Raw genomic sequence first — 13770 nt, forward strand, 5'->3', positions numbered from 1 at the left:
TCTGCTTTAAATCTATATGTTGATTGATGAAACGCAAATACAAGTGTATATACAGGATGGTGCGTTAAAATGTTAAGTCGTGCTGCTTTTCTGTTTACTGATGATGGTGTGAGCAGCTGTGTTGATACGATGTCCTGTGTGGGCTGAGGAAACCTTCCTGACTTTCAGAGTAAGAATTCCGATTTAAAGGGCATTTTCTTTGAAATGTTGTGTTCCAAGCGTCACTCAAGGCCTTGGCGTTTACTCCAGCTAGTTATGGATGATCTTTAGTCATTTATACAGGGCCCAGGCATAAGAAGCTGGTTAATTATTATTTATTTTTTAAATTAAACCGACTCTGTCTTGTTTCTCTCTCTTAGATATCGTGACTCCTAACGGTCTGAATGTGAAAAAGTTCTCGGCCATGCACGAGTTTCAGAACCTCCACGCACAGAGCAAAGCTCGCATTCAGGAGTTCATCAGAGGCCATTTCTATGGGTTAGAGCACGGACGCAAATACACACATGCTCAAGGTGCATTTCCAATACTGACATTGTGTCGTTTCCATGCAGGCATTTAGATTTTAACCTGGATAAAACCGTGTTTCTCTTCATTGCTGGACGCTACGAGTTCTCAAATAAAGGAGCTGACGTTTTCCTTGAAGCGCTGGCCAGACTCAACTACTTACTGAGGGTTTGTGGATGAAATCTCGATTCTGTAATTCGTTAAATTAAATGGAATGAAATAAGAAATGAAACGTGCAGCACTTTTTAAAAGCTATTCTGCTCGTGTGTGTGTGTGTGTGTGTGTGTGTGTCCCCTCAGGTGAACCACAGTCAGGTTACGGTTATAGCGTTCTTCATCATGCCTGCTCGCACCAACAACTTTAACGTGGAGACGCTGAAGGGTCAAGCCGTACGGAAACAGCTCTGGTAACCATGATGCACTGTGAGGACTGCTAATCTGCTAACAGGCCTTGCACACCGTACCCACCTGATTAGCCTGCGTGCTAATGGCTAAAATGATAATCAGGATTATTTCGCACGTTTTTTTTTCACATACCTCCGCCAAGTCACACATCCAGATTTGCATCAAAATCTAATCAATTGTTCCTTGGCCCATGGCTCACCTTTCCTCAGAATTTCATCAAAATCCGTTCACCGTTTTTTCAGTTACGTTGGGAACAGACAAACCGTGATATGAACCCACAACCTCTTCCAACAAAGGTGATGGAGAGAACGAGTACGAAATGGAAGACGTAATATTAGTCATATCCGACTCGGTGTACTTGCTTTAAATCAGCAAGTAAATCTACCTAGCAAGTCAGTGCGTATGTTAACTAAATAAAAGGATGTGTATAAAGGAGTGAGAACCAAAGTTAGAAGTAGTGTTGGTTCGACAGATTGAACCCTAGTCAAAACTGGATTGCATCAAGGTTCTTCTTTAAAGCATATACGCAGAGCCATGGCCTCACTTTTTATTTATAAATGCCTTGAGACCTCAACAATGGCACAGGAATAGTTTTAAGCGTTAATAAATCTAATATAGTAATTTTTACGATTAAAGTAATTCATATAGGTAGCGGTCTGAGTGAATGACCTTGACGTCTGTGATGTCACAGCAGGACGTCTATCGGTCTCATTGCCATTTCCGCTATACTAAAACACAGAGCTGAATGCAACTTTGAGCTTCCATTTTGAGCTAATTTATCGCCATGCCGTGTAGATGTGTTGCTGGCCGGTGCAGCAACACAACAGAAGGTGGATTTACGTTGCATTCATGGCCCAAGAATGTTCAAACTGCAAAGATTTGGACGCGTTTTGCGAGAACTTCACGGGCACATTGGGCACCTACGAAGTGGTCTCTCCTCTGCTCTGCACATTTTACTGAAGACTCGTACGAGACCTCTGATCTGTTGAGGAGCGTTGGCTATAAGCCCGTACTGAAAGAGGGTGCAGTACCAACAATTAAAGGAAAAGAAAGTCAGTTCAATTGCACCTGTTCTCCCAGACCGTGAGCCGAGGGTTGTTGCTAAAACCGGTGACGTCCTGTCCCGGGTTTTAGTAATTGCCTGAGCCGAGCAGTAATGGCGGAGTACTCGGTATGGAGAAAATGGAGACTGAGTGGACCAGCTGTCTGATTTCTCCGCTGGATATGCTCGCCTCAGCAGCAATATTTCACCCTTACGTGGAAGAAGTGAATGAACGGAGAACTGAACAAACAACTGGAAGTCAGATTGTTTCAAAACAATCGGCCACAAGGTCGGCCTTCAAGAAGCGAGAACACAGACGGGTAAGCACCGACTCTCATTTGGATACAAAACAACAAAAATGGCACTCGTTGTTTACCTGCATTTAGATTAATACATGTACAGTGGTGCTTGAAAGTTTGTGAACCCTTTAGAATTTTCTATATTTCTGCATAAATATGACCTAAAACATCATCAGATTTTCACACAAGTCCTAAAAGTAGATAAAGAGAACCCAGTTAAACAAATGAGACAAAAATATTATACTTGGTCATTTATTTATTGAGGAAAATGATCCAATATTACATATCTGTGAGTGGCAAAAGTATGTGAACCTTTGCTTTCAGTATCTGGTGTGAACCCCTTGTGCAGCAATAACTGCAACTAAACGTTTCTGGTAACTGTTGATCAGTCCTGCACACCGGCTTGGAGGAATTTTAGCCCGTTCCTCCGTACAGAACAGCTTCAACTCTGGGATGTTGGTGGGTTTCCTCACATGAACTGCTCGCTTCAGGTCCTTCCACAACATTTCTACTGGATTAAGGTCAGGACTTTGACTTGGCCATTCCAGAACATTAACTTTATTCTTCTTAACCATTCTTTGGTAGAACGACTTGTGTGCTTAGGGTGGTTGTCTTGCTGCATGACCCACCTTCTCTTGAGATTCAGTTCATGGACAGATGTCCTGACATTTTCCTTTAGAATTCGCTGGTATAATTCAGAATTCATTGTTCCATCAATGATGGTAATCCGTCCTGGCCCAGATGCAGCAAAACAGGCCCAAACCATGATACTACCACCACCATGTTTCACAGATGGGATAAGGTTCTTATGCTGGAATGCAGTGTTTTCCTTTCTCCAAACATAACGCTTCTCGTTTAAACCAAAAAGTCCTATTTTGGTCTCATCTGTCGACAGAACATTTTTCCAATAGCCTTCTGGCTTATCCATGTGATCTTTTGCAAACTGCAAACAAGCAGCAATGTTCTTTTTGGAGAGCAGTGGCTTTCTCCTTGCAACCCTGTCATGCACACCATTGTTGTTCAGTGTTCTCCTGATGGTGGACTCATGAACATTAACATTAGCCAATGTGAGAGAGGCCTTCAGTTGCTTAGAAGTTACCCTGGGATCCTTTGGGACCTTGCCGACTATTACACACTTTGCTCTTGGAGTGATCTTTGTTGGTCAACCACTCCTGGGGAGGGTAACAATGGTCTTGAATTTCCTCCATTTGTACACAATCTGTCTGACTGTGGATTGGTGGAGTCCAAATTCTTTAGAGATGGTTTTGTATCCTTTTCCAGCCTGATGAGCATCAACAACACTTTTTCTGAGGTCCTCAGAAATCTCCTTTGTTTGTGCCATGTTACACTTCCACAAACATGTGTTGTGAAGATCAGACTTTGATAGATCCCTGTTCTTTAAATAAAACAGGGTGCCCACTCACACCTGATTGTCATCCCATTGATTGAAAACACCTGACTCTAATTTCACCTTCAAATTAACTGCGAATCCTAGAGGTTCACATACTTTTGCCACTCACAGATATGTAATATTGGAACATTTTCCTGAATAAATAAATGACCAAGTATAATATTTTTGTCTCATTTGTTTAACTGGGTTCTCTTTATCTACTTTTAGGACTTGTGTGAAAATCTGATGATGTTTTAGGTCATATTTATTCAGAAATATAGAAAACTCTAAAGGGTTCACAAACTTTTAAGCACCACTGTAACTTGTATTGTGTGTTTAAGTTAGCGGTATAAGATTATTTAATTGGCTTCAGAATGTGATTGTCTCTGATTATTTAATTAGCCTTTTACGCTTTATCAGTGAAAATGCATGCATGTACATGTCTGTTGCATAAGTTATAACACCCATCCTGTTTTAATGAGAGTCAACCCACAATGAAGTCAGATCAGTCTTAGTTGAGCAAGTCGGTGACGGGATTTCTTACTTTCAGCATAAATGTTTATTTATATGACTTTGGTCTATAGCTGTAAAAGGCCTCGGCCTTAAAACCGGTTACCGCAGTGACATCACGCGCTCAGGGCTGGCTGGCTCAGCGGGGCAACTCGAATGCCAACGTTACAGTCAATTTTAACTCTCAAAAATATATATTTTTATTCCCATTTATGCAGCATACAAGAGTCAAGGATGGAGATACTATCCACTCAGAAATGTATTTAAAAATAAAGGCTCTGTGTATCTCCTTTAAGAAAGGCCTGTCTGGACAGGAATGTGAGCAGTAGTGCAGTATGGAAGAGACTCGTCAAATCCGTCGACCGAGCATAGAAGTGGGAGAAGATGTCCGTCCGTCCGTCCGTCCATTATCTCTAGCCGCTTTATCCTGTTCTACAGGGTCGCAGGCAAGCTGGAGCCTATCCCAGCTGACTACGGGCGAAAGGCGGGGTACACCCTGGACAAGTCGCCAGGTCATCACAGGGCTGACACATAGACAACCATTCACACTCACATTCACACCTACGGTCAATTTAGAGTCACCAGTTAACCTAACCTGCATGTCTTTGGACTGTGGGGGAAACCGGAGCACCCGGAGGAAACCCACGCTGATATGGGGAGAACATGCAAACTCCCCACAGAAAGGCCCTCGCCAGCTGCTAGGCTCGAACCCGGACCTTCTTGCTGTGAGGCGACAGCGCTAACCACTACACCACTGTACCACCCAGGAGATGATGTCAGTAAAAATAAATGAATTTTAAAAAATAAGCAACCAAGCACATTTTATAAAAAAAAAAAACCATAACAATTGGATAAATAAATCTACCAGTCAGAGAATCCATACAAACTGGGAGTCAGTAAGATCTACAATGTTATCAGACTTTGTCAATATCACGTTTTGATTAATTGAGGAAGCTAAAAGTCATATGATTGACTGACTAAATTCACCCACAGCCGTTTAATCAAATCCTATCGGCTCGTCAGTCAACATGACTCCTGAAAACTACACCTGCGGTAGTTGCCATGGTGACTGCTGGCATCTGTACTGATGTTTTGTTTTTTGATCAGGGATACAGCCCAGACTGTGAAAGAACGCTTCGGGAAGAAACTCTACGAATCGCTGCTCGTGTGAGTGTCCTTCCTCAAAGCTACTTTTCTTTAATGTTTGTTTAATGAAAACTTGAAGGTAAAATTCTCTCTCCCTGTTAGCGGGCAGTTGCCAGAGGTGTCGAAGATGTTAGACAAGGAGGATTTCACCATGATGAAGAGAGCCATCTTTGCCACCCAGCGCCAGTGTCTTCCTCCCATCTGCACCCACAACATGCTGGAGGACAGCACGGACCCCATCCTCACCGCCATCCGCCGCATCGGCCTCTTCAACAGCTCTCAGGATCGCGTCAAGGTACGAACACGCGTTTATACACACGCAGTCAGGACAAAGGTAGCCGTACTGAGCACACACTCCTCTGTCTCAGGTCATCTTCCACCCAGAGTTTCTGTCCTCCACCTCCCCGCTGCTGCCGATGGACTATGAGGAGTTTGTTCGAGGCTGCCATCTTGGAGTCTTTCCTTCCTACTACGAACCCTGGGGATACACACCAGGTTGGCTATAAAAAAAAAAAATCAGACGTCCACGAACATATTTTATTAGTTCAAGACAGTGCACATTTTTGTCTGAGGGAAATTCACTTTTCTTGCGATTTCACTCGTATAAAAGCCTGAAGAAATTGTATTGCATTTTACTAGAAAGCATCTTTTATGAGCTGTGTGGCTTAACAAATGTACTTGAGGTTTTTTTTTTATTTTTAATTTTATTTAAAGATCGCCACTCCTGTTCTCCAGAGTCCACATCACCGAGTTTGTTCAGTTTATTTCGTTGCATAGTTTGAGGCTGGGGGCGGCATGGTGGTGTAGTGGTTAGCACTGTCTCCTCACAGCAAGAAGGTCCGGGTTCGAGCCCTGTGGCCGGCGAGGGCCTTTCTGTGTGGAGTTTGCATGTTCTCCCCGTGTCCGCGTGGGTTTCCTCTGGGTGCTCCGGTTTCCCCCACAGTCCAAAGACATGCAGGTTAGGTTAACTGGTGACTCTAAATTGAGCGTAGGTGTGAATGTGAGTGTGAATGGTTGTCTGTGTCTATGTGTCAGCCCTGTGATGACCTGGCGACTTGTCCAGGGTGTACCCCGCCTTTCGCCCGTAGTCAGCTGGGATAGGCTCCAGCTTGCCTGCGACCCTGTAGAACAGGATAAAGCAGCTAGAGATAATGAGATGAGATGAGTTTGAGGCTGGAAGTTAAGGACCGAACTAGAGGAAAATACTGTATTGTTGTTTTGTTCACACTGAATTGTGCGAAACCCTCAAAACTATAAAGTTAACGCTGCTTTATTTTTCATCTCATCTCATTATCTCTAGCCGCTTTATCCTGTTCTACAGGGTCGCAGGCAAGCTGGAGCCTATCCCAGCTGACTACGGGCGAAAGGCGGGGTACACCCTGGACAAGTCGCCAGGTCATCACAGGGCTGACACATAGACACAGACAACCATTCACACTCACATTCACACCTACGCTCAATTTAGAGTCACCAGTTAACCTAACCTGCATGTCTTTGGACTGTGGGGGAAACCGGAGCACCCGGAGGAAACCCACGCGGACACGGGGAGAACATGCAAACTCCACACAGAAAGGCCCTCGCCGGCCCCGGGGCTCGAACCCGGACCTTCTTGCTGTGAGGCGACAGCGCTAACCAGTACACCACCGTGCCACCCTTGCTTTATTTTTATTATTATTTTTTTTTCTTAAATGCAGTGCGGGAATAAAATGGTCACAAAAATCATTTTTGCGTGTTTTCCTGACCTGGCCAAATTATTTTTGTGACCATTTTATTTCCACACTGCATTTAAGGAAAGAAATAAAATAAAGCAGTGTTAACCCCTTCAATGCCCTTGGACGAGTCACGTACGTCATGAAATCTTTTACCGCTGTGCCTGATGACGGAAGAATGTTTGTAGGCATTGACTGTAATTCATACGTGCCACTGTGAAGTAAAAGTAATGTGCCATGTCAGGTACATAAAAGGAGGTGTTTATGACGAGTCGCGTATGTCATAAGGCACAGTGGTAAAACATTTCACGACGTACGTGACTCGTCCAAGGGCATTTAAGGGGTTGACTTTATAATTTTGAGGGTCTTATGCAATTCAGTGTGAACAAAAGAATATAGTATTTGCATAAAGCAGGCGGATTTGTCCACACTACAAAAACTTGAAAAAATCCCTTTTATGGTACATTTAGAGCAGATTAAAGAAAAAAAACTTTTGTGATTCGTCGTCAGTTGTCCATCGCTAGCTTCATTAGGGTGTGCGGAAACGCAGATGGGCCGCAAGGCCTGCGACAGAGCCATCTGCAGCAGCGGCACAACCGACCCGGCCGAGCCGCAACGGACCGTCTGGTCTTGTGAGCTCTCGTGTATAATATTCTCCTGTCCTAGCAAAGCACCTTGCACAGTAAGGTAAGACAAACGATGTCATGCCCCCATGTTCTCTCGCTGGACCTCCAGACCTGATGCCAAGTGGTGCACAAAAGTGCCACAGACCTGACTGGTATGGAAGTTGCCCCACAGTGACAACTGACTTGCTGAGTGATGCCATTTGAGTGGCTGTTCCGCATGCCATCAGGTGGTGCGCCATTGACCCTGTTGGGTTCATCTGCCACTTTGCACCGGAAAGCACCCTGCTGCCAGAGCCTTGTTGGTGATATACTGTTTAACCCGTAGCTGGAACCCAGGCAGGTGCTACCACTCCGGGTCAGAACAGACCTGGGAGCAATGGTGATTAAGGGGTAACTTCACTTTCCCCAATACTCAAGTCCTCTCGGACCTGAGACTCACCACTGGTTGTAATTTAGTCATACCCAGGACTATTCATTTTGAGTTAACTATGGACAATAATTTGATTAATCGCAATTAAATATTTTAATCGTTTGACAGCCCTTATTTTATTCAATAACTCCATGGTCAACCAGATTATTATTATTATTATTATTATTATTATTATTATTATTATTAAATGAAAAGTTGCATTTAGGGGTTTTGGAGCTCCATGTGAAGTTTGGTACAGATCCACTTCATCAATGAGTGACGTCTCCGTGACGTCTCAATTTCGATACTACGGAATTGGACACTTCCCTTCCAGTAAGCTTTAGTTCCCGTATCACGTGCTGTACGTCGGCCCTGGTTCTCATAAAAGCATCATTCAAGTTGCATCAGAAAGTGGAGACTCTTCCAGTTCAGACACAATTTAAAGCTCGTCTCTGTCGTAATCGGCTCAAAAGTTATTCAGTGTTTTTGTAGATGTAGTGTCTGTGTCGTATCAATGCAGTGCTTGGTTTCTAAGGGTTAAAGGGGAACTGAAGTCATTTATAAACTTGCTTTATTTCTTAATTAACGTGTTCTTCAATTACGTTCTCGGTTTTAGTAACCTTATATCGTGACTCGTATTGCAATTAAATATTATACTTATCAGCCTATTCGGTTTTTAGCCATGTTGAATTTAGTTCGTTTGGTCCACGGCAGGCGTCGCTTATCCGCGCGATCTTCACGAGACTTGTGCGAGACTTCGAAGCGTGAAGTGTCAGCCAGGTGTCAGTGCCGCCATTTTGAAAACTGTTTTCCAAACGAAGTATTGCACAAAAACGAGTTTAAATGACGATTACTGCCTACTTTTTTCAAACTTTCCTGACTGCTATCAAAACAAACACAACTTCCGGCTTGATTCCGTCAGCATTCGAAAGAGGGCGCGTGCGTCTTTTGACAACATTGGCAGATGTCGGTCGCTTTGATTTCCGCTGTACGTTTTACTTCCGTCCTACGATGTCTCGTACAGGTCTCGGCGAATCTCGTTTACGGCCATTGCTTTGACATATGGACTGATGTATTACAGAGCGTATTTCAAACACTCATAACTTGCTATAGCAGTGACAAAATAGCGATCAAAAATGCATTCCGATATTTAATAAAATGAGAAAAATAGAATTTTGATGATAAATTTGCCTTCAGTTCTCCTTTAAGTGACTGTGTGAGTCCGATATCTCTCTCTCTCTCTGTCTGTCTCTCTCAGCGGAATGCACCGTGATGGGTATTCCCTCCATCTCCACTAATCTCTCTGGGTTTGGCTGTTTTATGGAGGAGCACATAGCTGACCCAACGTCTTACGGTAAGATGCAGAGCAAATACAAATGACCACAGGCTGGAGGTGTTGATATTTAGTATGTGATGGTGTGACTTGTTCTGTGGTAGGTGGTTAATTCTGAAATAGTTTGAAATAATAGTCCTGTCTGTCTGTCTGTCTGTCTGTCTGTCACAGGGATTTATATTCTGGACCGGCAGTTTCGCAGCGTGGACGACTCGTGTAACCAGCTGACCTCCTTCCTGTTCCAGTTCTGCCAGCAGAGCCGCAGGCAGCGCATCATCCAGAGGAACCGCACAGAACGCCTCAGTGACCTGCTGGACTGGAGATATCTAGGCCGGGTCAGTCACACAGACAGATATGACAGACATCAGACACACACACACTTTACAGCCAAATTATCCAAACTTGTACACACTAAAACTGATTTATTTATTGAATTATAGTTCACAACCCATTTCAGTGAATGCATATGAACACACTTGCTGTGTTTTTCTGTCTCTCAGTATTATGTGGCTGCTCGCCATATGGCTCTAGCCAAAGCCTTTCCTGAAAGCTTTGTGTACGAGCCCCATGATCCAACCTCGGTAAGCATCCAGAGTTCTTTTAAAAAGTTTTGTAAATGACTTTTGGTCACCTTTTTAAAGCCTAGGTCACAACCGGACGTACGATTTTTTTTTTTTTTTGGCCGTGCGATTTTTGGCGTTTCCCAAATCGCTGCGTTTTTTTGTTCGTGGAGAAAGACGCACATTGGCCGTAAGTTTGTCTTGCAACCTGAAAAAAACGTAAGCACCCGTAGAGTTTGTTTGACATGACAAAGAACCTCTGCGGCCAGTCTACGGCTCGAAAATCAGCACGTCACACGCGCGCCCTCCGTGCGTTTCTTGCGTTTTTTGCACGTAATAATAATAAGTTAGATTTATATAGCGCCTTTCAAGAAACCCAAGGACACTTTACAATATAGACAAGGAAAAAATAAATAAGAAAAAAAAAATTAAATAAAATAAAAAGTCCACCAAGTAGGGGTCAGGATGTAATTCCCGTGGTGTAGCAGCCACAGTCCCACCAAAAGGCGCATAAAAATGAGTCCCACATCTCCAGCACCGCCGCCGCGACACCGTCAGCAACATCGCTCGAGCACCATGCCATGGATCGACAAAGCGAGCAGAGAAGCTCTGCCACGAAGAGCGCTGGTGTGTCCCAAACCGCCTGCACAGCCGCTGCGACACCACCGAGCAACATCACTCGGAACATCACACCAAGCGTTAAAGCGCAGAGCGCTGGACAACCATGATGTAAAATGAGCAGCGAGCTCACTGCAGTCCACAGCTGGGAGCGCAGGCATCACCCACGGCGAACCAAGGCCTGGAGGGAACTGACGCCCAAAACTGGGTCCGGAGTTACACCACCACCGGCGGACAAAACACTCAAACAAACATCAAACTACACAAACACGCACAATAAATAAATAAATAAATAAATGAATGAAAGAAAATAGAAAAATAAAAAATAAATACAAATAAAATAAAAAAAGCTCTGGTGAGAAGCGGCAGCCAGAATGCGCACGACGTACTCTCAACCGGAAACGGAAGTAGTTCAACACGTACGGCCGGTTGTGACCTAGGCTTAAGGGCACGTGTCCACCTGATGCGCTTTTTTGCCCTGCTTACAAAAAGCATCTAGCACATTGACATTCCTTCGTTGTGAATGTCAAGTCTCTAAGTGTTTTAGAAGGGTTAGCTAAAATGCTTGGGGGGGGGGGAATCACGCCCTTGCATTGGCAGCAGGTCTTGATATAATAACTGCTAAATCTTTGAAAAGAAGAGTCTGGGTGCATGAGAGAAACCGTGCAAGAAAGCAGCTGGGAGAGTTGATGTCCTAAGTCCCGCCCCCTTCTTGATTTTGATTGGTCGGGGAGAGAGACGTGACGCTGATGAGCTTGGTCGTGTTTCAAAAGTTGAAATATTTTCCACTGAAAGTGGCCTGAGTGCAGCGAGGGGGGGGAAGCTGTACCCTGAGGGTGTTCTTGCACCGAGGATTTTGAGCGCGGTCAATGTTGAACTACTTCATAGGATTTTTATCAAATAGATGCTGCCAGTGCAAAAAAAAAAAAATTGGGGCACAGAGCTTTAAAGGTGTAGTCTATTTTTAAGTTTTCTAAATCTGTAATAATCCGATAATCTTTGCCATAGAGACAAATGAAAATAAAGTGTTGTTTATTTCAGGCATATATTAATTTTTTTTTTTCTGCTCCTGAAATGAACTCTTCTTTCGTAAGAGGCAACTTGGAAGACGTACAGAGCTTGTGGGGTTATTTGGGTGTAGGAGAAGGCTTATGGTTATTTTCATTGTGATTACATTTTGCTTGAAAAATGACGAACTGCGGGTGGCATGGTGGTGTAGTGGTTAGCGCTGTCGCCTCACAGCAAGAAGGTCGGGGTTCGAGCCCCGTGGCCGGCGAGGGCCTTTCTGTGCGGAGTTTGCATGTTCTCCCCGTGTCCGCGTGGGTTTCCTCCGGGTGCTCCGGTTTCCCCCACAGTCCAAAGACATGCAGGTTAGGTTAACTGGTGACTCTAAATTGACCGTAGGTGTGAATGTGAGTGTGAATGGTTGTCTGTGTCTATGTGCAGCCCTGTGATGACCTGGCGACTTGTCCAGGGTGTACCTCGCCTTTCGCCCGTAGTCAGCTGGGATAGGCTCCAGCTTGCCTGCGACCCTGTAGAACAGGATAAAGCGGCTACAGATAATGAGATGCGATGACAAACTGCCCCTTTAAATGTTTCTTTATAAAGCCTTGTGTGACGGTTAAATACTGCAGCATGTGAGACTCAAAGATGATTTGAACATGTGCTCTTTTGCAGACTACGGGCTTCCGTTACCCCCGTCCTGCCTCGGTGCCACCCTCGCCTGCTCATTCACTCCATTCATCTCCACACCACAGCGAGGCTGAGGATGAGGATGAGGCATATGATGAAGATCTGGAGGCTGAGAAAGACCGCCTGAACATCCGGCAACCTTTCGGTATGCCGAACAAGAATAAAACCCTGGCTGCCGACGTACCAGAGAAAAACTAATGTGCACACACACACACGCACGCGCGCGCGCACAGCTGACCTGTTCACTGCCTATTGGTTATTTCTGGAATTTGAAAAGTAAACCGACGTATTTATTTTAGGAAACTACTGTTCACATGAAGTTACTGTATGCTGTTTCAACAATAGGCGAATTGCTGTCTTCTGCACTTGCTATTAGATTCTGAACGCTCAAGATATGTTTAGATATTTTTATTCAAGATGATGAAATGCCGCTTCAGTATGAAGTTGAATAGTAACAGTAGCCGGTTTGTGTGTGAGGAACAGCAGTCTGTTCTGTTCTCCAGTACTATACTACTTCGAAAGAACCAGTTAAGCTGAAAGTACGCTTTTTACCAAAAACAGAGGGATTATCATGATTATTAATACAAGGGAAGGCATTTTACAACAAACCAGCATCAGTGTAAAAAAAGAGAGAGCGAGAGAAAGAAAGACTGTGCTAGATCAATCAATCTACAAGATCACTGGATCTGTCTGATCTTTTTTTTTTTTCCTCTCTCTAGTATTCTCGAACCTTGTCCCAGTTTTATGGTAGTCAAGGCACAGAAGAGGTAGAAAGCTGTTCTGTTTTAGACCATAATTTCATATATATCAGATAATATACATATAAATTCCAAGGATGTAAGTGTTGCCGTGCTGCAAGAATAAATCTGTATTTTTCAGATGTCTTGTACGTGGACTCTGTTTTTGTAATGACGACGACGCGCAGAAAATATGCAACCTCACTCAAAATTAATGTGATAGGCACTTGAATGTAAGGCTGTTACTTATGTACTGTATGTACACACCATTTTGAAATTGTCACTTGTAGAACAGAAATTAAAGTGTATATGTGCATCATTACAAACATACCAACTGTCTTTATTATAATAGTTTCGCACATACTTTGTGTGCGCGTTTATTTTTTCTTTTTTTCATACAAACTTTGTTATAGATTTCTATTTTATGGCTTCTACATTATCGAGTCAGTACAAAAACATTTTAGAGTCCAAATGTTTGTTTTCCAGCACAAAATTTAAATGTTACAGGGAAAAATGTTTTGTATCTGAGCAGTGTATGACATAAGAGAGCACTTTTCATATTATAAAAGAAAGCATAATGAAGGCTGCTGGTGCAAAATGAAGAAGCGAGTGTGACAGTGTCCAGAAGAACTGCGGCTGGTTCTGGAAGATGCTCAGTAAAGCCTACAGCTCATTTCCACATAAAACTGCACTCACTGTACCTCAGACTACTACTATTATTATTATTATTATTATTACTTTTAAAACAAAGGGTCGTCTCGCACCAAATACTGACTTGTTCCATTTATTAT

General features: G+C 43.6%; 1 protein-coding gene across 2 annotated transcripts in view; it reads left to right on the plus strand.

Moving 5' to 3' along the window:
- Positions 1-13305, plus strand: part of gys1 (glycogen synthase 1 (muscle)) — a 53024-nt gene extending 39719 nt beyond the window's left edge. For both annotated transcript variants that reach the window (XM_060901966.1, XM_060901965.1), the window contains exons 7-16: positions 360-477; positions 552-672; positions 804-910; positions 5257-5316; positions 5398-5590; positions 5664-5790; positions 9298-9393; positions 9544-9707; positions 9873-9953; positions 12228-13305. In XM_060901966.1, coding sequence (XP_060757949.1) covers positions 360-477; positions 552-672; positions 804-910; positions 5257-5316; positions 5398-5590; positions 5664-5790; positions 9298-9393; positions 9544-9707; positions 9873-9953; positions 12228-12440 — 1280 coding nt within the window. In that variant the 3' untranslated portion in view covers positions 12441-13305. The remainder of the gene's footprint in view (positions 1-359; positions 478-551; positions 673-803; positions 911-5256; positions 5317-5397; positions 5591-5663; positions 5791-9297; positions 9394-9543; positions 9708-9872; positions 9954-12227) is intronic.
- Positions 13306-13770: the final 465 nt, after the last annotated feature.

The sequence above is a fragment of the Neoarius graeffei genome, chromosome 20, assembly GCF_027579695.1.
Source record: "Neoarius graeffei isolate fNeoGra1 chromosome 20, fNeoGra1.pri, whole genome shotgun sequence".
Taxonomy (NCBI): domain Eukaryota; kingdom Metazoa; phylum Chordata; class Actinopteri; order Siluriformes; family Ariidae; genus Neoarius; species Neoarius graeffei.